The sequence below is a fragment of the Periplaneta americana genome, chromosome 5 (genome assembly GCF_040183065.1).
Source record: "Periplaneta americana isolate PAMFEO1 chromosome 5, P.americana_PAMFEO1_priV1, whole genome shotgun sequence".
In the NCBI taxonomy this organism is placed as follows: domain Eukaryota; kingdom Metazoa; phylum Arthropoda; class Insecta; order Blattodea; family Blattidae; genus Periplaneta; species Periplaneta americana.
The window spans coordinates 55517846-55541619 of NC_091121.1; the positions used below are offsets into that span (position 1 = coordinate 55517846).

Genomic DNA, 23774 nt, shown 5'->3' on the forward strand with positions numbered 1-23774 from the left:
AGATATGGTGAGATGTGGTCGTTCCATGATGTTTAACCAGTTCGTACAACGATTTTCATCTTGTTTTAAATTTTCGCTTGTTGTTAAGCAAACTGCTAAGGATTATTGCCAAACAATTGCTTAATTATTGAAATTTCTCAATTATTAAAATTTCGCAATGGGACAGTGTATCGTGGTACGTCGTAGTTTCGGGACGAAATATTCTTGGGACAATTTGTCGTGGGACGAATTATTATTCTTGGGACGAATTGTCGCGGTAAAAATTATATTCTTGGGACGAATTGTCGCGGTATGTATTTCCAGTACGATTTGACGGGCTTCTGTTATGATCGGCTGTTCTCTTGTTACCAGTTGTGCCAACTAAACAATCTTCATTGAACTCCATGGACGGTTACTATTAAGAAGGCTTTGTTGATTCAGTTTCATTTTCATTAAAACAGTTGCATTCCACTTCAGTTATCAATATATATTAAACAATCTCTGATACATGACTATCTATAGTTCTATAATCTCAAACAGCAGAAGCTATAACATAACCTAAATAATATAAACACACTTAGGTTTCGGATTCAACGTGCCTTTCAGCAAATAAGGGATGATCCAGGACTGTCCGAGAGGATTCGCAGAGAAGAGGATAATGTTACGTTGAGATACATGGCCAGCATTTTGAACGCCTGCTCTAGGTAGAATTCAGTTATGGATATCTGTACGTCTGCTCTTAGTCAGTGAGAAATCTCAACAGAAAATGTGCATTATCTCGATAACGGTTAATTTTCGGACCAATGTGTATTGGAGCTTTTTTTGCTTGGGTTAGTTTGCACTTTTCATTTGTAAATTATTGACCATCACTTTTGAAACACTCTGTATTTACTTCAACAGAGAAGTGTATAGGCTACATACAGAGCTGTAATCTTCGCTTTTCGTTCTGATTTCTTCATGTAATAGGAAGGAGAAATCCGAGTGGTCGGCCAGCAATTTCCTTCATTCTGCTGTCAGCCCCCAACCGCACTAATAGACTTTTCAGCGGTTTGTTCTCACGCTCTTTCAATCTACTTCCTTTCCGCTAACTTGGTAGGCCCGTAACGCAACAGGTAACATGGAGTTCGGCTTCAGAATAGTATCTGGCTGGAATCTATGTTTTGTCTCCGATTAGATACTTATTAATGAAATGGCAAAGAGAAAACTCCACTTTTTAACGGACATTAAAATCGATTTCAAGAAATTGTATTAACTGAGACACTAAGATAATTCTACATTGAATAAACAAACTAATTAATACAAAAATAATACACAATTCATTCTTTCGACGATTTATTTGAAACTTCGGAGGATATTAGCAACCTGTTAGATGTTCTTGTAGGCCTAATTAATTTTAGCTCCTTAACATCCATACAGGTATCATAACACTTCTGAAATAGCAGAAACATTTCAAGAAGAGGTTTACGTAAAATAAAAATAACATTTCGTCCATATAAATAGCATACTAGATTTATTTGTAAGGAAATAATTAATATGGAACTGATTTTGTCCTTAAACGCTTGTGTCCTAACAAGATCTAAACAGCATTCAGAAGGAAATTAAAATTGTGCCTATTTTGATAATTTTAGATCCTATTTTTCGGCGCCTACAACATGACTTTCACGGGCCTAAAATTCTGATGTCTGCTTATGACTATTAGAACATAATTTATGTCGGAAAGATTAGCAGCTAGATAATAGTGTTCTGTAATCTGCCAGAACATTGTTATAGTTGTTCTTCTTGCTTCATGAAACACTATAGAGCTACAGTATAATAGATCTGTAGCCAGGTAATCGTGTCCTGCAGTCAGTCAGAAAACTGACACCATTGCTCTTCTCGTTTCACTAGACCAGCGGTGACCAAAACGGGTATCGTGATTACATAGTGTAATCAGCTAGGATTAGTATGTAGTAATAGCTAATATTTTTAGTCGGTATAGTTTATAAACATGCAAGCCATGCCCCCCACTCCTCATACTTGCCATTCTTGTCATTCAGTACTTCCATTAGTTAGCGCTAAGGCTCTTTAATCCTCTTAACCACGACTTACAAAACAGCGGGGAGTTTAAAAGCTGCATTGTCTAGTCCTTGTGACTTTTCTTGCATTTCGAGTCTTGTCAACCACGCTTAAAACCTCCTTAACCGGCATCACATCGACTCAACTATACTCGTCGTCATTCTTAGCTCATACTACATATAAATCCTAGCTCTAAACTAATCACAGACATTTTCTAAGTTGTATTCTATGAATTTCCCCGGATTAACTGATTAAATGATCGCTTCAATTTCTCGATACTAGAAGAACGACAAAAATATTTATTTTAGGTATACATAGAAAGAAATCAACAATGCCTTATCTGTTAATCGTGGATGGCACATTTTTTTGCGAATATGGTTGATCAGTTCGTCTGTAGTTCCCTCACAATTTTGTTTTCCTGCATGTTTTATAGTCGGAATTTTCATTTACTTTCTGAACTTCTTGTAAAACTACAGCATTTATTGCATCGTATTCTGACATTTGCCTAATGGAACAATTTCTGTCTAGCAAGGAGCCGTTCCCTTCAAAATTTCAAGGAACCTTTCAGAATGAAGACAGATTACAGGCCCACACCTCAAACCATTTACAGTTCTGTCTTCTCAGGGCGTTGAAACTTCTCTGCCACATTCATAACAATTCCGAAACAACTTTCATCCGTCTGTGTTTAAGCTATAAAGTCCCAAAAATTCAGCTTACTGCCGTATCTTGTCACAAATAATTTAACGTTTCCATGTACCGCACTTAAAGTTCCAGTCTGTTTCATTTTTAACTTTCCACCAAACATTATCCTACTATCCTCAGCAGACAAAAGCAGAGGAAGCTTTTTAAAAGGTAATTGAGTTCAAATTGTTACATGGGGAAGAAACAGTTGTGAACTATACAGGGTGTTCTGAAAAAAAGATTCCAATATTTAGAGAGGAGGGAGTAGCATCAAAATAAGAAATAAAAGACCTAGAAACATGAGTCCAAAAATTAATATTTTCTGAGAAGTGAGCAAATGTTACCAATCACTAGACAGTGGATGCCGGATGACTTAACTATATGTTACATTTTTTTCATTCAGACCATTGGCTCAACAAGTTTTAAAAGTAAACAGACGACATCAACATGCTACTGTATCTCCGTACAGTCAGAAGGAAAAGAAAAATAACGTATTGTACTACTGTAATACATATCTTGCAAGGTTCAGTCCTCGTTATCATTGATGCAATTACCAGCGTTGCAGTAAACGACTATATATTCTCGTAAGTTATCGAAGGTGAATCGTCTTCACTATCGCTTAAACTAGGGCTGGGGATCGGGAGCGGAACCAGACTCTAAACGGGGAAGCTTAATATTCATCCATCACTGAATCAACGATGCGCGGTGGTCTGTGAGGAAGAAAGGGGATGAAGAGAAATCATATGACTCCCCGGGAGAGAGTAGAATCCGCTCTTGCTGCCCAGCCCGGGCTTAAACAGTTTTTGTATCGAGAGAATTTCTGAAGAATACCTCTAAAATGGGAATCACTCAATTTCTTTAGAGGAATATTTGTACTGAGCATCATGTTGCACGTGTTGTTAGACCAGCACAACTAAATGATGATGATGATGATGATGATGATGATGATGATGATGATGATGTAGATGGTTCCTCAGATTTCATTTCAGCGCATTTCCTGTTCGATGTACTGTTGCAGTGTTTCTCTATAGCCTGATTTGTTCTCGTTTTTATTTCAATTTTACATACATTACACGATATTGTCTTCGTTAATACATAAAATGTCACTGTCACACTTCTTAATTGGATTTCGTATCTACGAACGAATTTAACGTTTTGCCATTATGAATGGATCAGCACAACACCATTCCACGAGTACTAAATACTTGAGCAGGATAACACAACTGCACACATTGCGTTGCTATGTTACTATGAAAGGACTGGGGTTCATTCGTTTTGTACGCTGCTGTACTCGCCAGGTACACAAAAGACGGACGGCGCGGCACATGCCATATACTCTGATACGAAACAACTTCACTTTTCCTTACGTCATCCCGCATCCACTGTCTACCAATCACTATAGGAGCAGCAAATCTGTTTGTTAGCGTTGTTACAAATGAATGAGTTCGGGGTCAGTCAAGTTGATTTAGTCAAGTTGAACATTTTTCCGTCTTTCTTTAATTATTAACGAGTCAAGATTCAACTTTTGAACCTTTAAAACAGGCCTGCACAAGGTTTGCGCTCTCCGAGCCGGCTCACAGCTCATGAGCGGAATGCAGATATTAGCTGTGCTCTGTATAAGGGTAGATTGGAAGAAGGGGCGGATCTCGTACAAAATATACGCAAAAGGAAGTACTATTACGAGAGTTTATGAAATGAATTCCCGTTCAGTGTTTGCAGAACGATCTTGGACTATTATTAATTAATAAAGAAATATTTATTTTACAGAAGCAATAGAAATTCTATAGCTACTTTAATGTACAATATCATTTTGTTATATTTTTATTTATCAGTACATCAAAACGAGGTTTTATGCTGTTGGCAGCTGAAAGGAACAGTAACTGATCATAATGAAACATCAGTTACAAATGTTCGATGCCTGCCTTTATTAAAGTTGATTATAGAAAACAGTTGTTAACAAATATAAATGTTGAGCCAAACATAGCAATCATTTTCACAGCCAGCCTGTGTAGTCGTGGATATTATTGCTAATGTTTAGTATTGTAAAATTCAACCAGGATAGTAGTATTATTCAAACGATCTTTAGCCTTTAGATCATATTGAAGATCAAAAAGTTCGAGCTGTAAATCGTTAGGGTACTATTCATAGACATTTCGCTAGCCCGCACTACAAGCGTGCTAAGCTAACCCTGGCTATCGACTGGTTACTTGTACGGGATTCATATGATATATCGCTAACACTGGTTTATGAATACGAAAAACGTTAATTCGCTGATCATCCACCAGAAGCCCGCGCTAGGAATGTCTATGAATAGGGCCCTAAATGTTAAATTTTATGTTCCGTCTTTTAGATTCCTCCATACTGCACTGTAGCAGTAAGTAAGCAACGTGAAACTAGTTTCTGAGAATAAGCCTACACACTGCACTCCACTAGATAACTGAGTGGTCGTTTCCCTCTCCTCTACCCATAGCAAGTCTATGTCATTCTGACGTATCTTCCTCCCGTCGAGCGCTGTTTGTGCAGGCCTGCTTTAAAACATTGTTACAGTATATAATACGGCCTATATCTTTTCAGTACATAAGAAATTCAGTCCAAATCTTTAAGAAGCATAAGTCTAGCCCAGATACTCCTTAACCTATAATTTATATACATTTCTTGCAATGAGAACGTAAGAACCGCAGTTACATGGTGTCTATCGGAATTCAACAATATGCTGAGTGCTGCCTGATACACCCCCCTTTTTTTGCCGCAGCGCCTGTTGCAGGAAAGTAGTTTTTTTGTGTATATCGTCTCTGCAGTTGTGTTGGGAATGGTCGCTACACAACAATCCCCAGTCCGCAATTGCAAAGGAAATTGAGAACACCATATTGTACCGGCCGTCGATATTGTACCAGCAGTGCTCTGGCTACGTGACCCGCGGGAAGCAGGCATACAAGTTGTAATGGAACATTGAACGGAAGAAAGAACACGGGCAGGGCACATCTTGAGGGACACGTTATAGAGAGATGGAGATTATATTACCTTTCTCATTGCACGACAAATAAAAAGAACATTATTATGATGATGCAAAAAATCTATTTCTATGTTCCCACGAAAATACATGTTATAAGCATCCCTCATACCCAGTGGTGGGCAAAATGAACGCAACCCACAAGACAGGATTTAAATGGCAACTACGTACTGTGGGAGGGGTTGCACTCTACAGTGCAGTGACGGATTTACAGACAGTTGCGCCACTACACTCCTGCCTACCATATGTAATTAGAATAGTCCATTCACGTGATATTTAATTAATCATTTTTCAAAGCTATTTCTTCGAAATTGGGATTTATATCTGTGCATGCTATTTTCAGTTGCGCAAGGAGATGAGCATTCCTTAAGCGGGATCTGTGGCTGGACTTTATAAATTTCATTTTAGACAACAGCTGTTCGCACTGTTAGATTGATGAATACATACCGTCATTTCCTATAACTATGGTCCTGGAACACAAATATGGTCCACGATACAACCATTCAAAGATCATTGTAGAAGTGACATAGACCGTTCGTAGATAGCTGCAGTGACTTGACTTCAAACTACAGTACAGCAAAAATATAGATAAACGAGGTGCAATGTTATGGAGTACAAAATTTGAATAGTTGTGTCTTGGACAATAGTTATGTTCGAGGACCACAGTTATGGGAAACGACGGTACTCATTATTTTTTAAGCAAACTGTCTAAGCAGTGGATATGTAGTACTAGATATCTTTTAAAAATTTTAACCCCCAGTAGAACTTCACATTCTTCTTTCAAGAAGCCATCATTCTGCAAATACAGTACCTCTAACTGCAATTCTGGGATAACATTTTCAATTTAAACATGAAAAGGAGTGGCAGAAATATTAAATCTTTCTCCATCCTTTGAAAATCACTGAATCTGTGTTCTTTGAATTCGTATAACAGGTGATCTATTTTAAGAATGTACATATTTAAATTCGCGTCCTGAATATTTGTAACTGATCCTAAACATGAGAAATGAAAGAACCACCTTTCTTGTAAGTGTGATATCCTCTCGATTCATATGATTCTGCGAAAGACATTATATCACTAGTGAAGCTCCGAAATACAGCAATCCAGTATAATCCACCACGTACACGCGCAGTAATTTCATGGAGTGGGGGAAGGGGAAAGTAGGGGGTAAGTGTGATGCTTCGCTGAGCTCTGACATCACTGCGGCAATGCCATAGGAATGCCCGCCATTGCTCATACCTAAAATATGATTTTTGGGGATTCGTCCGAAACTATTTGACAGTCTCTGTTCATATTCGTACCAACGAGGCAATTCAGCTAGGGATGATGTAGGCCTACATGAAATGTTATAATGCTGCTTAAAATTGTGGATTTTCAGCAGTAATCTCACTAGTGATTTTGATTTATCTAGAGAAAATCAAAACTCGAGAGGGATTTAATTGACTATTACACTATTAGAAGAAAGTAGGCCTATATAAAGATCAGAAGAAATAAAGTACTCCAATACAATAAAATATTAATTGACTTACTGAAATTCTATTTCAATAATGTTAGCTCCACCAAAACGGAGCCGCCATTTTCAGTTGACTGTCTATGCTGTAAACAAATGACGATCGCAAAGCATGTTTTATAGTACCGTAAAGAAATTACAGTTTGAAATGTTGGCAAACAAAGAAACAAATGGTAGGAAGGTGATAAAAGCATAAGAAAGTATATAAAGATTAGAAGAAATAATGTACTCCAATACAATAAAATAGATATTAATTGACTTACTAAAATTCTATTTCAATAATGTTACCTTCCCCAAAATGTTTGAACGGAATCGCCAATTTCAATCGACTATCTATGCGAGAAACAAATTACGATCGCTCAGAATGTTTTATGGCAGTTTGAAGTGTTGGTAAACAAAGAAACAAATGCTATGGTAGTGATAAAAAAATTAATGCTAGGGTTGCGATAAAAGTAAACAAATGCTGAGGAAGCGATAAAATTATGCGATAAGCAGCCATAATTGGTTGAAAGACGTCCTTCCGTACCATTTTATTGATCAAAAGTAGTATGATTTAGTAAAAGTGTAATAGTCATTGTGAAACTCGCAAAAATAGATAATTACTTACAATTTTATTAGCTTTCTTCTTGCAAAAGACGAAGTGGTAAATACAGAGCCAGAGAAAACTGAGGGACCCGTATTCCTGCCGTCTCTCGACACTTCAGTCTGTCAAGTAAATCTATCATGGATAACGTTCTCGCTGTTTCATGATTTTACAGTCTGGCAAGTGATCTTTCGCATGACTGGTAAATTATTTATTTATGGAAAGGACCGCCAAAACTTGTATAAACATAAGTAGCATGGCATTTTCAATATCAACTGAATCACATTTTAGGAAGGTCCTATGTCCATATGACAAAGTTTCGAGAGAAGTATAGTATAAAAAAGCTATTTAGTTTTCCCTGAGAAAATATTTAGATGAGTTTACTGTTTGCACCTGAGAGATATCAGTACAAACATTAAACATTTACTGATCAATAATAATAATAATAATAATAATAATAATAATAATAATAATAATAATAATAATAATAACACCTGTTACGCTTGCTGTCCAGAGTGACATTTGATGCAATGCCTTCTGGTGTTGTTTCTAAATACTCCTGCAAAGAAGAACAAAAAAAATTTCCTCTTCCGAATCGTTAACCAAACCTATTCCTGTTTGTAGAGACAGCGGGTTTGGAGAGCAACATGGTACCGCCATTGCTTGTCTTCAGTATGTGAATGGGACGGACAGCAATGAACAGAAAACTTTACTTACCCATTTGGATGTCTCTAATTACACGATGTAATCACGCTACCTGTTTTGGTTACCGCTGATCTAGTGAAATGGTGCCAGTTTTCTGTTATAGATCTATACTGTTTGATGAACCAAGAACAACAACTGTAACAATGTTCTGACGTATTACACAACACTATTATCTGTCTGCTTACCTTTTCGACATAAATTATGTACTAATATTCATAAGAAGACATCAGAATTTTAGGCCCTTAAAAGTAATCTTGTAGGCGCCGAAAAATAGGCTCTAAAATTATCAAAATAGGCACTAAAAATACAATTTAGAAAATTGTGACAGTCAAATGGAAGTTTTTTTCAAATAATTATTTACTAAAAATATACTTTTACTCATCTGGAAATAAATTTCAAGCAGATAAAGTATTATTTATGCACCAATATGTGTTTCTACCTCCTATACTACAATAAGTATGAAAATGAAATTACGATATGCAGTGACAAAAAAAAGTAAAAGTTGTGGTTAGAAACTTTGTTTTTGTTAAGTCTTTAATTGTGAATAATTAATAATAAATTGATCGACTTCTTTGCTCTTGTTTTTGCTGATACTTAAATGTCAAAATTACAATTAACACATTATTGATAATTGACATTGTAGTACACACAACAATGATTTTGTTATGCGACCGTCACTTAAGTCGCACTGATTGCTAGCCGGATGGCTACTGCGTTCGACTTCTGTTCTTTCTCATCAGGATTTCTGACACCGCCATTGTACACAACAATGGAAAACGATTTTACTGGATGAGCTGGAGCTCTCAGGATACTATAGGAAAATTACATGATCACTAAACTTAATCTGAAATGATTGCAATCTTGTAAACTGTACCTGATTTATTATATATTTACAAATGTACAACAAAGCTACTTAAAAGGTATTTCATTTCCCTCTGCTGACGCCATCACCGCTACCGTTTCTTCTAACCAAAAAAAAAAAATAGACTCGATGTACGCTCTCCGTCAATCTCCACTGACTGCCGCGTCTCCTCACCAACACTTTTTATGTTTCGTTATCCGTTTCCCGCCCGGGAGTACCGACCACGCCATCCACCAGGTGAGATGGGCTTAAAAGCACTTTTGATTTCACGTACTTACAAATATCGTCTTAATTAACATCTCTTACATTTAATTTGATTCATTGCATTATAGTGATAAGTCGCTATAATGAGACTACGCGCAAGAAAAGAGTTCGAACAATGCGTGATATAATTTAACCAATTAAAATGCATGCTTTGTCCTACTGGACCAATCCGATTAGTCCAGCAATGATCTGAGGTGTAAGAATACTTTCATTGTAGACAGTGATTTACCACACGCCCGGCAAGACTCTATACCGCTGGCTAAGCATCTCAAGACCATGTATTCCGCTGACACTGTTAAATTTAATACTCCACAGGAAATCATGCTACAGGGCGTTCTTTAGCCCTGGGGCATAACAATTTTATCTAAATTTTATTCGGAAAACGTATTATTTGTCTTTCTTGTGTTAAATTTCAATACGTGTTAGCCTAATATGTTTTCCGAAGTGATATAGCGTTGAAAGTTGTGTAATCGAGATATATGAATTTTCTGTTGTGAAACTTTGAATTTTGTCATAACCAGTTTATAAAAACAGAAAATCTTTCTACGGGACATTCCTACTTTCTGTTTCTGCTATATGCTCAACTAATCTTGAACAAAACAAGCCACTCTCAAGGAATTTCTTCATTCTTACAAGCTATTACAACGTACTTTAAGCCAAATTCACCCCATGATATTGAATTTTTTTTCTTTCATTGCAGAAAGAAAAATTAAGAACACGTATTAACAAAAAATAAATAGACATTTTTAGACTCTGAAATCTTAAAATAGTTCATAATGAATAAAGCAGCACAAGACACCTTTCGAACTTCATATTTTATATAACCAAAGAAAATAGGCTTATTTAACAATTTAGTTTATCGCTGTAGAAGAACAGGCCTTTAACCTAAAATCCAAGGTTTAGCAATATGTTAGATTTGAATACTAATCTAAAATACAGTAGAACCTCGATTATCCTTCACCCTATTAACCGATTGATGGATTATCCGACTGACTTTCTCTCTCGCTCTTTTTTTTTATATAGAAAAAATATGAAGTACTGTATGCACATTATATTAGTACGAATTTTTTCTACAGAGTGTTTTCTTTACAAACCTTTACCCTTATACAGTATGATCTGCTCTTAAAGGGGCCGTACTGTCTAACTTCTATGCAAAATGTTTTCTACAGGTGTCAAAAGAAAACGTGTTGTGCTACGAAAAAAGTACAAGTAATTGAATGGTTTGGAAAAAAAGAAACTGTGGTTCATCTCGCATCATAATAGGAAATAGGAATTACAACTGTGCACGATTTAATGAAAAAAAGTGTATAAAATATGTAAATCTACAACATGAGACTTGTAGGCCTACAATTACTATCTTTTCACGGACAGCCGTCATAAGGAGTTTTGTCGTTGAAAATCAGACTTAAATTAGTGAACGTCTGATCTGTTATCTAGAATGTTAAAACAGAAGACCACGCAGGAAATTACGAAATTGTATTAATCTATGCACTTAATTTATGAAAACCTTATATGGTACGGATTATCCGGTTTTTTCGATTAACCCTTCACTCCACCCCCTTCATTACCACGGATAATAGAGGTTCTATTGTAATATAAAGATGAGGTGATTATGGAAAGAAACTAAGAAATACGAATAATTAGATTATTAAGTTAAGAAATTAATGAAAATATTAAAATATTCTTCAGTAAAGAAATTGGAGAAATCTAAATGCGTGAAACATTAAACTGTGCCCGAATATGACTGCTTGTAACTCGGTGGAATATAAGGTAAGAAGTCACATGACATGTTAGATAACACTGTTTATTTCATAAAGTTTGTAGACACATGATAATTCTTTGCGAGACACTCCTCTCCAATTTCATTCAAGAAGAACTAAAAGCAAATGCTGGAATTTCCATCTTGAATAAATAGTAATATTTCTTCTTCGTAAAAGAACATTAATTACCTTTGTAGTGGGGTGATAGCAGCAGCAGCTCCGCAGAAAGGGAATTATCCGCTTTTTATGCGCTGCGGTTCAATTATCTGATACATCAGAGGGTTAAAGACTCTTCCACCCTTCTCTTCGTCCTTCCGTGCTTAATTTACACTTCGACGTAATAATGCAAGCATTCTACATAACTCTCGGGGGAAATCATTACAATTTAACTGTAGTATCCAGTCAGCTGTGTCCATTAGTGAATTTCACCATTACCACTCATGAGTTCGAATCCCGCTTGGTTTTATGAGCTAGTTTGTTTTCATGGTAAATATGTCATGTGGACATGTTTGATATATCGCGGGAGCTAGTTACGTATATAGGTGATATTAATGCGCAGTTTAACGTAGTACTCAAGTGTAGAAAGATTTTTATTTTATCACACTGTCATAGTATTTAATTTACTGACTACTTCTCTTTCTCTACTTCTTTTGTTTCTTCATAGATGACGTAAAATTGTGTGAATCGTTTAATTTCACTACGTTTTCCCAATTGTGCGCCCATTCTGTAGTAATTAAAGAATCAACCCAGAATCTCGTAGAATTTTCAGAAGACAGCAAGCAGTTCATAACATAGTAGACCCTTACGTCATACAGTTCAGAATATGAACCAGGTTGTGCGAAAACGATTTTTATTCTTTTCATTTTGTCCACATAGTATAAGAACATCAGTGATGTCTATGACATTTGAATGTCATGTCAGGTAGCCGATATCTGTCAATTTAGCTTGCCCTGGAGCTGTAACTCACAACAAAGACCTGCAATACTGTACATTGGCGTCATTTTGCCTACATTTTGGATTACAACCTAGATCACATTCAACAAAGATAAAGCTATGTTGTGAGATGAAACATTGGACACAGCAGATCAGATATTACAGTTTTAGGAAATAAATTAGGTCTACATATGTTTTCCATAGACGTATCAATCCAAAAGAGAGAAAATTTACTAGCTACCTATACACACAGAATATCAAAATATACTGTAGGGCCTAATTGTTTAGGACAGGAGACATCTTCCTTCTATTTCTAGAGAAGATAATATACCAAAGAACCAACATGATTACATAGAAGAGCTGAACATAATCAAATACATAGCACAAGAAAACGGATACAACCCCAACATAATAGAAAGAGAAAACATAATCACAAAAAACATTAGAATAAAACACAAACACAAGAACACAAAAAATACATCACACTAACATACGAAAACAAAAACACACACAAGATTGCAACCTCATTCAAGAAATTAAATTACAACATCGCATACAGAACAAATAATACTCTACAAAAATATCTCAACACATAAACAACACAAACAAATACAACCACACAGGCGTATACAAACTCAGATGTAACACCCGCAAAAACTTCTACATAGGACAGACAGGAAGATCATTTCAAACGCGTTACAAAGAACACATCACAGCAATAACAAAATTAAAAAACACCTCCACATATGCAGAACACGTCACAAATGCTAACCACACCTACAGAGACATCAACACAGACAGAAATTCTACACATCCAACAAAAAAGCCAGAAACTAAACACACTAGAACAATACGAAATATACAGACACATAAAAACACATCCAAATAAAATTCTCAATACACAACTCAATTTCAGACCACACACACTATTTGACTCCACATTACACTACACAAACACACCCCCACAGGAAACAAAACAAAATGCGTCAAAACCAGCAACAACCAGTTCTGAAGAAGGCTCATAACATGCCGAAACATGTTAACCAGGTACGACAGAATTTAACACGAGAAAGACATATAATACATATTCCGAAGTGATATAGTGTTAAAAGTTGTGTAATCAAGATATATATATATAAGATAAGAAGTAATGCCATTTGTAAACAAAAAAATATTTTACAATTTGATTACAAAATAACGGACTACAAAATTAGATGGAAAGTACAGACCCAGAAACAAAATTTAGGTGTCCAAAATTTTGTTTTTGGGTTTTTACAAACTAAACAAATTACTGACGATCATATCTCGAAACTTATCACGTAAATGCGAGTTAGAAGGAGACATGTTGGAAGACCGAGGAAAATGTGGTTTTTAGAAATGTTTAACTGTTGAAACTTTATGAGTCCGAACTGACCTACATTTATGTAGATGTTTCTCAACGTAGTGGTGGTCGTGGTGAAGAGTATAAACCTTCGAAACCTCTTACAACACCCATTTGTTAAGCTCTGATGATATTTCCTCTTCTCCAGCTTACACAAAGTTCTCTGGTAGCTGCCGAAAGTTACTGATGGATAGGAGCAAACCTGGAGATTGATCACTGCTCCATAATCCATTTCTGAAGTGTTGTTCAAACTTGGAATTTGTTCCGCAAACTCTGCCTTCTCCGCGCCTCTTCTCCCTTCCCATACTGTTGTGATCAGTTTTCCATCAGCACCGAGTAACACAACAAAGCCGAGCTCTATATCAGATCTTCAGAACAGGAAAGAAATGTGTATTAATAAGAAATAACATTTAGGGTTTTGTTTACTCGTATACGTTTACGATCTTTAGAGTGACACGAGAATTTTTATCATAAAATTTACTTAGTCTTGCGTTAAAAAGTGTTAAAATTGTTTAAAAAAAAAGGTATATACCTTCGACAGACGACCCGTTTCGACGCTATGTCACATCATCCTCAGTGTCTCTTGAACCACTGGTGATCTTGACTCTACGATGTGCATTTGTCGATGGTAGGAGTGGGGGTGTGTTGTTCCTATGGTGGGGGCTGGCTGTTTGTGTGTTATGATGTATTATGGCGTCGAATAATGTGTGTGTATTGAACTGCAATTGTGTGTTAAGTTTATATTGTGGGTATGCTATTGTATTCTTATATATTTCGTACTGTTCTAGGATGTTTAATTGTGAACTTTTTGGTGTGATGTGTAAAATGTCCATATCTGTTTCTATATATTGTAGTCATGATTATTGTTGATAATGTGGTCTGCATAATTTGATGTGATGTAGGGTTTGGTTATAGCTTTAATATGTTCATTATATCTTGTGTGAAAGGATCTTCCTGTCTGTCCTATGTAAAAATGTGGGCAACTATTGCATTTTAATTTGTAAACTCCAGTTGAATTATATTTATTTGAATGTTTAATGTGATTATTTAGGTATTTCTGTGTTGTATTATTTGTTTTGTATGCTATCTTGTATTTTAGGCAAAACAAAAACAAAACAAACCAACACAAACACCATGCGAGAATAGATACATAACATTAACATATCACAATACCAATACTCACAAAATTGCAACTTCATTCAGAAAACTAAAATACAAGATACATACAAAACAAATAATACAACACAGAAATACCTAAATAATCACATTAAACATTCAAATAAATATAATTCAACTGGAATTTATAAATTAAAATGCAATAGTTGCCCACATTTTTACATAGGACAGACAGGAAGATCCTTTCACACAAGAGATAATGAACATATTAAAGCTATAACCAAACCCTACATCACATCAAATTATGCAGACCACATTATCAACAATAATCATGACTACAATAATATAGAAACAGATATGGAAATTTTACACATCACACCAAAAAGTTCACAATTAAACATCCTAGAACAGTACGAAATATATAAGAATACAATAGCATACCCACAATATATACTTAACACACAATTGCAGTTCAATACACACACATTATTCGACGCCATAATACATCATAACACACAAACAGCCAGCCCCACCATAGGAACAACACACCCCCACTCCTACCATCGACAAATGCACATCGTAGAGTCAAGATCACCAGTGGTTCAAGAGACACTGAGGATGACGTGACATAGCGTCGAAACGGGCCGTCTGTCGAAGGTATATACCTTTTTTTTAAAACAATTTTAACACTTTTTAACGCAAGACTAAGTAAATTTTATGGTTTTAACAAAGTGTTAACGAGGACTTTAATCAATAAAGAATTATGATATTTGTACCGCATCACAAAAGTACAGACACACAATACTATGAAAGTACATCGTTTGACAACGAAATTGGTCGCTGTTCAGAGACTAAGAATCGTTATCAAGAACGTCACTCCAACGCACTTCCTCTTGACTTCAAGTCAGAAGCTAGGTAATATAAAGTAAACTACCGGATCCGTATTCGGAGGCAATATTTACTGTACATTTCCCTTGACAAAGACAAATTAAGTAAAACGCAAGTGAACTTGGTGTTCCAGTCAACATATAATGACGTAGTGCTTCCAGCTCATAACTGCTCAAAACGAAAAGTGGGGCTACATTTCGTTTCATACCTGTTATTTTTAACAACATCCATTGAAAGGGAGAGAACAGCAGATGAATGTGTAGGCCTACAGAAAAAAATTTCTTGAATATAAAGACGTGGTGGAAAATATATCGGACGTCGTTTAGGTTTCGTTAAAGAAGAAGAAATGGCACAGAATTTAGTACACAAAAAATGCCATATTGTTAATACTAATTACAATAGTATTTAATTAGAATTTTGTACTTATGTTAAGTAGAGCATATTAATATAAGATTATAAGCCATTTTTATTCTAAGACAAAAATCATAGTCCATTGTATATAATATTTTACAAGCTCTGCCATGTTACATAAATATTTACAGGTTAACCATTTTTAAAAACCAGGTCTTCCTTCATTGATTCTCAGATGATAATAATAATAATAATAATAATAATAATAATAATAATAATAATAATAATACCGGTAATAATAATAATAGTAATAATAATAAAGTAATTATTATTACGATAAGTTAATAAAATTAAAGAAATTTAATACTTGTTATTTCCGTCTATAACTCATCTATTTTAGAATCAGTGATTTTATATAAAAGTCATGCACTTATATTGCCGTTTTATTTTCTTTCGACAAATCGTTTCGCCTTTACGGCATATCCAGGAAATGTAATTTGATAAGACCTGAAGATGTCTTAAAGGCGAAAACGTTTGTTCAAATAAAATAAAACACCAATACAAGTATATGACTTTTATATAAATTCATTGTTTCTAAAATAGATAAGATATAGGCGGAACCAACCAGTACTACATGTATTTAATTAATATTCCGTATGCATTTTCATTATTCTGTCTGTCATTATTATACACTATATTATAATAGAAAAATCACGCATTGTGGGCGGTGGGAGGCAGGACGTCCTGTCGACTCCATATGCCTTGCAATCCTAACGTCAAAAACGGTAGTCAAAATCTATATCAAACATTAGGCCTACCAATGGTGTTGATTAGTAGGGGTCAGGTATCTTTGCACGCCAGTGTTTTGTAAAATATTGATATAAAGTATAAATTATTCTCATAATTGACAGTATCAGCGGTTTCCTGCTAAATATAGTGTTTTTTTTTACAATTATTAGAGGGGGATAATTGTTTTAATTTCATAATGCGAGTATATTTATGTACTTTGGCGACACTGACTGTCATCTTCCGTATCTATTCATAGAAGTAAGAACTAAAGAAGCCACACTTACATGAACAAATTATCGATCACTATCGATTAGTAGGGTCGCCCTCGGTAGCGTAATTGGTATAGCGCTGGCCTTCTGTGCTCGAGGTTGCGATTTCGATCCCGGCCGAGGTCGATGGCATTTAAGTGTGTTTAAATGCGACAGGCTCATGTCAGTAGATTTACTGGCATGTAAAAGAAATCCTGCAGGACAAAATACCGGCACACCGGCGACGCTGATATAACCTCTGCAGTTGCGAGCGTCGTTAAATAAACCATAATTTATAATTTTTTTCCATTAGTAGGACTCGGGTATCTCTGAACGCCAGTGTACATGACACATCAGAAAGCGAGATAAATGTGGCGTTCTTCTGGACATGAAATATGCTTAATGAATACATGAGAAGTTCCACTGAGCCACGCCCACCGCCAATACACAGCTCAAAAGCCGAAGTTATATTGAGTTTATAATTATTTTAAGCTAAAATTTGTAGGCATAAAACTGAAATTATGAAAGAGAATGTCTTGCCGAAGCCCTGTAATAAGTGTAATAAGAATGTGTGTATCCCTTGCAGGGGCAGCCCCTACACAACAACGCGAGCACGGGCGTGATCCTGAGCAATCAGACGCTGGTGCTGCAGTCTGTGAGCCGCAACATCTCGGGGCTGTACACGTGCGTGGGCAGCAACTCGGAAGGCGACAGCGAGAGCAACCCCTTCAACCTGGATGTCAAGTGTGAGTGTGCAGTTTCCCTCTGTTACTCCCATGTATTCCTCATTCATTTTCCTTCCGTATTTCTTTTCATTTGCGATTTAATTCCTATCTCTTCTTCTCCTTTCTGCTTTCTTTATTCTTTCTCTTTTTCTCTTATTTTCACTTCCCTTTGTTTTGAACTTCTATATAGTACGTCTATATCAGGTAACGGAACTGATAACGGAATCATATTGGTTTACATGTACAGAGAGAACCAAACAAGACTTTACGGCATTTTAGCGCGCGGATTTGCTGAATGGGTAACTAAGCAGTGAATCATTGGCCGTGTATCGTTTAGAAGTCATTTGCTGCCTTGTGTTTAAGTATACCACTGAGCAGAGAGTGTTTATTGTCGAGAAGCAGGGAATACCGACGGAAGGAGTGCGAATGAAACAATGCCATAAGGAAGAGCGAGCGACAGGAAAGGTCACGAGACACTATAGCTTGAATGATATTCAAGAGTACAGTCGGAAGAGAAATGACATCGATAGAATCAGTCTTGCGTTGTGATAGCTACATTACGACTACAGCTTGTTCCATTGCATGTAGCCTAAATACGTGTCTTGTATCGCACGGTATTATTATTTCATTCGTAAACGCATGTTGCGCGTTTAATTTTCTTCGAATTTTTCTCTTGCTATGTTCTTTATTTCCGCAGCGATGTCGTCATTAGTTCATCTTCTTCGAAGAGACAGTACTTCCATCGGCCGGTACTCTCGCCCCCTCGGCGTGCCTACATACACACGTCAAAACAGACAGTAACGCCACCATTGCTTTTCGTTAATCGTTCCTTGCGCGAGCTATACCTGTTAAAGAAGAAGTCTTACGATAGGTGCTTACGAAGATTTCGTATAAAACGTTTTCCTGATGCTGCGAAGCTATCGATTTTTATTGTAGGGGAATTTAAAACAAAAAGTGTATAGAAAGAAATCCACGAAAACTTGAGGACCTGGAGAACGAAATCCGGAGAGTGGTAAATGAAATTACGCAAGAAGAGTTAAAATGAGTGTCACAAAACTTTCTTCAGAGATGCCAGGAGTGCTTGGACCAAACCGAGCTTCACTTTCAGTAGTTCCTATGACATGAGAAAGGGAATTTATCTTTTAATTTATCTTCAACTTGCGTATTTGGATCTTAGGCTATGTTGCTGAGAAAATTTAATTTATTTTATATTCAATTCTTTAATTTATGTTGCCGCGATCCTTCCTCCGGATGACTGAAATGAATACGGTCGATGCACCTCCCAGATTCCAAAAACTCCGGTATCAGCGACACGCTACAATGCCGTAAAGTCTTGTTTGATTCTCTCTGTATGATAACTCTAAATCTAAGCCCCAGGGGCCCGGAGTCCCAAGCCCCTCCTATATCAGCATCGGAAACCCAGCCTATTTTTACTATTGCGGATGTCAGATGATGTGAATGGAAGGTGAAGAGTATCCGTGGAATAATAGAGGAAAGCGGAAGTACCCTGAGAAATATCCTTCGCAAAGTCAGCTTTATCCACCATAAATTCTGTCACGACCCGGCCGAGATTCGAAGCCGCGTCACCTGGATAGAATACCAGCAACTCTCAAGAGCAGTTTGCATAGCTAAGAAAGTATAATAGAAGTTGAAATATTTTGTATACATGATTGCGATATGATTAGGGAAAATACGGGAATTTTACTTGAAGTAAGTAAAGAGATGGGTTTGGAAGTAAATCCCGAAAAGACAAAGTATATGATTATGTCTTGTGACGAGAATATTATACGAAATGGAAATATAAAAATTGGAAATTTGTCCTTTGAAGAGGTGGGAAAATTCAAATACCTGGGAGCAACAGTAACAAATATAAATGATACTCGGGAGGAAATTAAACACAGAATAAATATGGGAAATGCCTGTTATTATTCGGTTGAGAAGCTTTTATCATCCAGTCTGCTGTCAAAAAATCTTAAAGTTAGGATTTATAAAACAGTTATATTACCGATTGTTCTTTATTGTTGTGAAAGTTGGACTCTCACTTTGAGAGAAGAATATAGGTTAAGGGTGAGAAACATACAATATATATAACACAGTTGTATGAACACTTTTAAAAATGAAATAAATTATTAAAATTGATAAAATTCAGACATGTTTCGAAGATTGCCTCCTCATCTTCAGTGACTCTACCACGACGGCTGGTTCAGGTGGTCGACCGAAAAGTAGCGTGGCTTAAAGGAGACTGACCCGTCTCCTTTAAGCCACGCTACTTTGCGGTCGACCACCTGAACCAGCCGTCGTGGTAGAGTCACTGAAGATGAGGAGGCAATCTTCGAAACATGTCTGAATTTTATCAATTTTAATAATTTATTTCGTTTTTAAAAGTCTTCATACAACTGTGTTATATATATTTATGTTTCTCATCTAACCCATGAACACTGTTTACTTGACCTTATATGTGAGATTTGAATAGGTTAAGGATGTTTGAGAATAAGGTGCTTAGGAAAATATTTGGGGCTAAGAGAGATGAAGTTACAGGAGAATGGAGAAAGTTACACAACACAGAACTGCACGCATTGTATTCTTCACCTGATATACAGTAATTAGGAACATTAAATCCAGACGTTTGAGACGGGCAGGGCATGTAGCACATATGGGCGAATCCAGAAATGCATATAGAATATTAGTTGGGAGGCCGGAGGGAAAAAGACCTTTGGGGAGGCCGAGACGTAGGTAGGAAGATAATATTAAAATGGATTTGAGGGAGGTGGGATATGATGATAGAGACTGGATTAATCTTGCTCAGGATAGAGACCAATGGCGGGCTTATGTGAGGACGGCAATGAACTTCCGGATTTCTTAAAAGCCAGTAAGTAAGTAAGATTGTACGATCTATGTTGAAGTCTATGATCACATCTAGAGAATGTAGGTAAATACTGGACGTATGTCAATTAGAATATAAATCCTAAAACAGGTAACTGAGAAACTACTATCTGAATAATTCTGATACTGGAAATAAATTTACTTTCACATATTCGAGAAGCTCTGTTGTCGATGTACGTAGTTTTTAATATTATGGGGCATGTTTAATTTGAAAAGTTTATACAAAAACTCTGCTGCCAGATTGTGTTGAATATTTGTTCATTGTTCAGTAATCACTATTGAAGTCATCAAATATTCCTTTCTGATCTGCCAAAAACTAAACATTTCATTTCGACCAGGTAGTTAAGCACAAAACAGGATAAATGTAAATATAATTATCCTTCACTCCATATTTTCAAAACCAGCCTTTTGATCGATCCATATTTGAACCGATATCTGTGAAATTTCTATATATTTTTATTTTAAAAGCGGCGGTTAGTTTTTATGATGAAATCTATCTTGCATGTATGTAGTGAGTCTATGAAGAGGCCCCTTTGTATTGTGGTAACTTTGTAATGTGAATTTAATATAGGATTCAGACATGTCAGAAGCAGGGATTCTAAAACTCTTCCTAAAAAAATCCGCATACTTACAGGCCAGTACCTTTTTATGAGGACTGAATCCTGTCATTGCAACGGTTATAATATTTGCATTTTTCCATGTATGTACGTGGAAAATATATGAATTTGAACTCGTAATTTATATTTTGTGAGATGTGTTATTGCACGTCGAGGTAACCGTTTTACCTTTGCAAGATAGATTGTATCTGGTCCAGGTGATTTATTATGTTATAATCAAAGCTCGGAACTTGAGGACTTGTGTCGTGTGCATGAGTAAGGTTACAGGTACAACGTACACAAAGCTCACGCTGCAAGTGCTCAGGGACAGTCGTATGTATTAAGAAAGTGGCCACAACTAATGAGAGGAAGACGGACGAAGAAACTGTTATGTCGAAGCCAATGAAATTCATGGCATTTTCACCAAGCTTCTTTAAATCAGCACAAACGACTTGTCAGCAAATGGATCGTTTAATTTTAACGGAATCTTTAAAAGCTGACTGTTTCACCAAGCCTCGTATCTTTAAAATTAACAGGCGTTTACTAACGAGGGGATTTTGTACTTGTATCTTGCATGTTTTGTTTTTCATACGACCATGGCTTCGAAATCGCGAATTTCATTGGTTACATATGATCATGGCTGACTTTGTTTGGCATGAGGAAACAATCATAGGCAAACGGGTAAGAGGCAGTAATTTTAAGAACATCTTCCTAAATACAGTATGTTGTCATACCACAATTAAAAAAAAAAAAAGGCAGCTGCTTCTAAATGTAAATAATAGGAATGTAGAGTAGTTAAATTGTAGCTTCTAAAGGAAATCTGAGAAAATTTAGAGGACTACAAGGTCGACAGCTTAAAAACTGATGCAACATTAATTCTATACAAAACATTCTAAGCAGTTATATTAGGCCTAAATTTAGGACGGGAAATCGCCTCTTCCATAAATTGCATACTACTTTTCCACTGTATTTCATGCAGATTTATTAGTACCCTGTAACAATTTTGCCATGCTTGTGTGGCAGGATTCAGGAGAAGTGTCATTAAATTGGATTTTAAGAGGTATCCATTGTCTCCTAAAATAAAATCTCTTTGCACCCTTTTCATTTAAAAGACATCCTCCTTTGGAATGTTCTGCTATCCGTGTAGACCGTAACATTATCTTAAACCGAGAAGAATCTGTTGGAGAGGCGTTAAGTGGGTGATTCCTATCTGTCGTATTCTAACCTATTACAATTTCAATAAACTAGCGCTGAGGTAGTTCTGAGGTAGAAGTGAAAATCGTTGAACTTATAAGGGATTTTTTTGTGGTAATGCAGTTGATCGTATATGCAAGGCATAACAAAAACCTAAACTAATCAAACGTAACCTGTCACAGATTCGTATGTGCAAGGTGTATAAGCAGAGTACGAAGGAAACTACCTCAGCGCTAGTTTAGCCACAATTTTTCTATGAGAAGCTTTACATAGGCCTATGAAATTGTTTGAATATTGAAGGTAAAATAGGATCTTCTATTGCAGAATCTTTTGGCTATATTACTGCCAGGATATACGATTGGAACATATACACAATCTATGTTGTCTATGACAACATAAAATTTAGCTATAAGCTTATTAGGCCTATAGAAATAATGACTATTGTAATGTTGATAGTACGTCTGATAATTTATTCACATATCTAGACAATACAGCTTTTGATACCCCGTTCATATCATCAATTACTATTTCAAAACTTCCCGCAACGCTATTTTAAAACGAGAAGAATCTGTTGAAGAGGCGTTAAGTGGGTGATTTCTATCTGTCGTATTCTAACCTATACAGTATACCGGTATTCAGTTTCTTCTAGAATCATTCTTACTACTTATTTCCTTAATGTGTAGCTTTCGTGGAATTCTTTATCACTTAAATCTTCAAAATGATTATTCCGAGTGTCATTACAACATATAAGTTCGTCGTTATGTTGAAGTTCTAAATAAAGAACTTCATCATCGAATAATTACGTCCGCCATGTTGTTGACTTCTTAACGCATCGTTACTGTTTTAACGCGACGAATAGGTCCTAATAAATTAAAGATGAATTTAAAGATGCGTTAGCAATAGTGATACTTGGTGAAACACAAAAACTGACTAACGTGTCATTAAATTATTTAACGAGACGTTATAATGATAACGAAGGTTGGTGAAACCGAGAATTAAAGGTAAACGGTCTGTTTGAGGAAATAGAAAATACGTGTTATTTCGAATGGGTATTATAGAAGTTTGAAAATACATTTTGTTTTAAATTTGAATTTCGTGGAGAATTCGGAGGAGATACATTATTTTTTTCGAATAGAGAGTTTATATTTTGTAAGTTGTGCCACACACAAACTAGAGGCTGGAAACGGAATTCATTGAAAGGCATTGCAGTCCCTCAAATTGTAGAAAAATCTGTCCATAGGCATGGATCGAAACATAGAGG

General features: G+C 36.0%; 1 protein-coding gene across 1 annotated transcript in view; it reads left to right on the forward strand.

Annotated features, from left to right (window-relative positions):
* The window catches only part of LOC138700413 (neural cell adhesion molecule 2-like), a 300957-nt gene that overhangs the window by 197883 nt on the left and 79300 nt on the right, over positions 1-23774 (forward strand). Inside the window, exon 5 of the mRNA XM_069827031.1 lies at positions 17702-17861. Coding sequence (XP_069683132.1) covers positions 17702-17861 — 160 coding nt within the window. The remainder of the gene's footprint in view (positions 1-17701; positions 17862-23774) is intronic.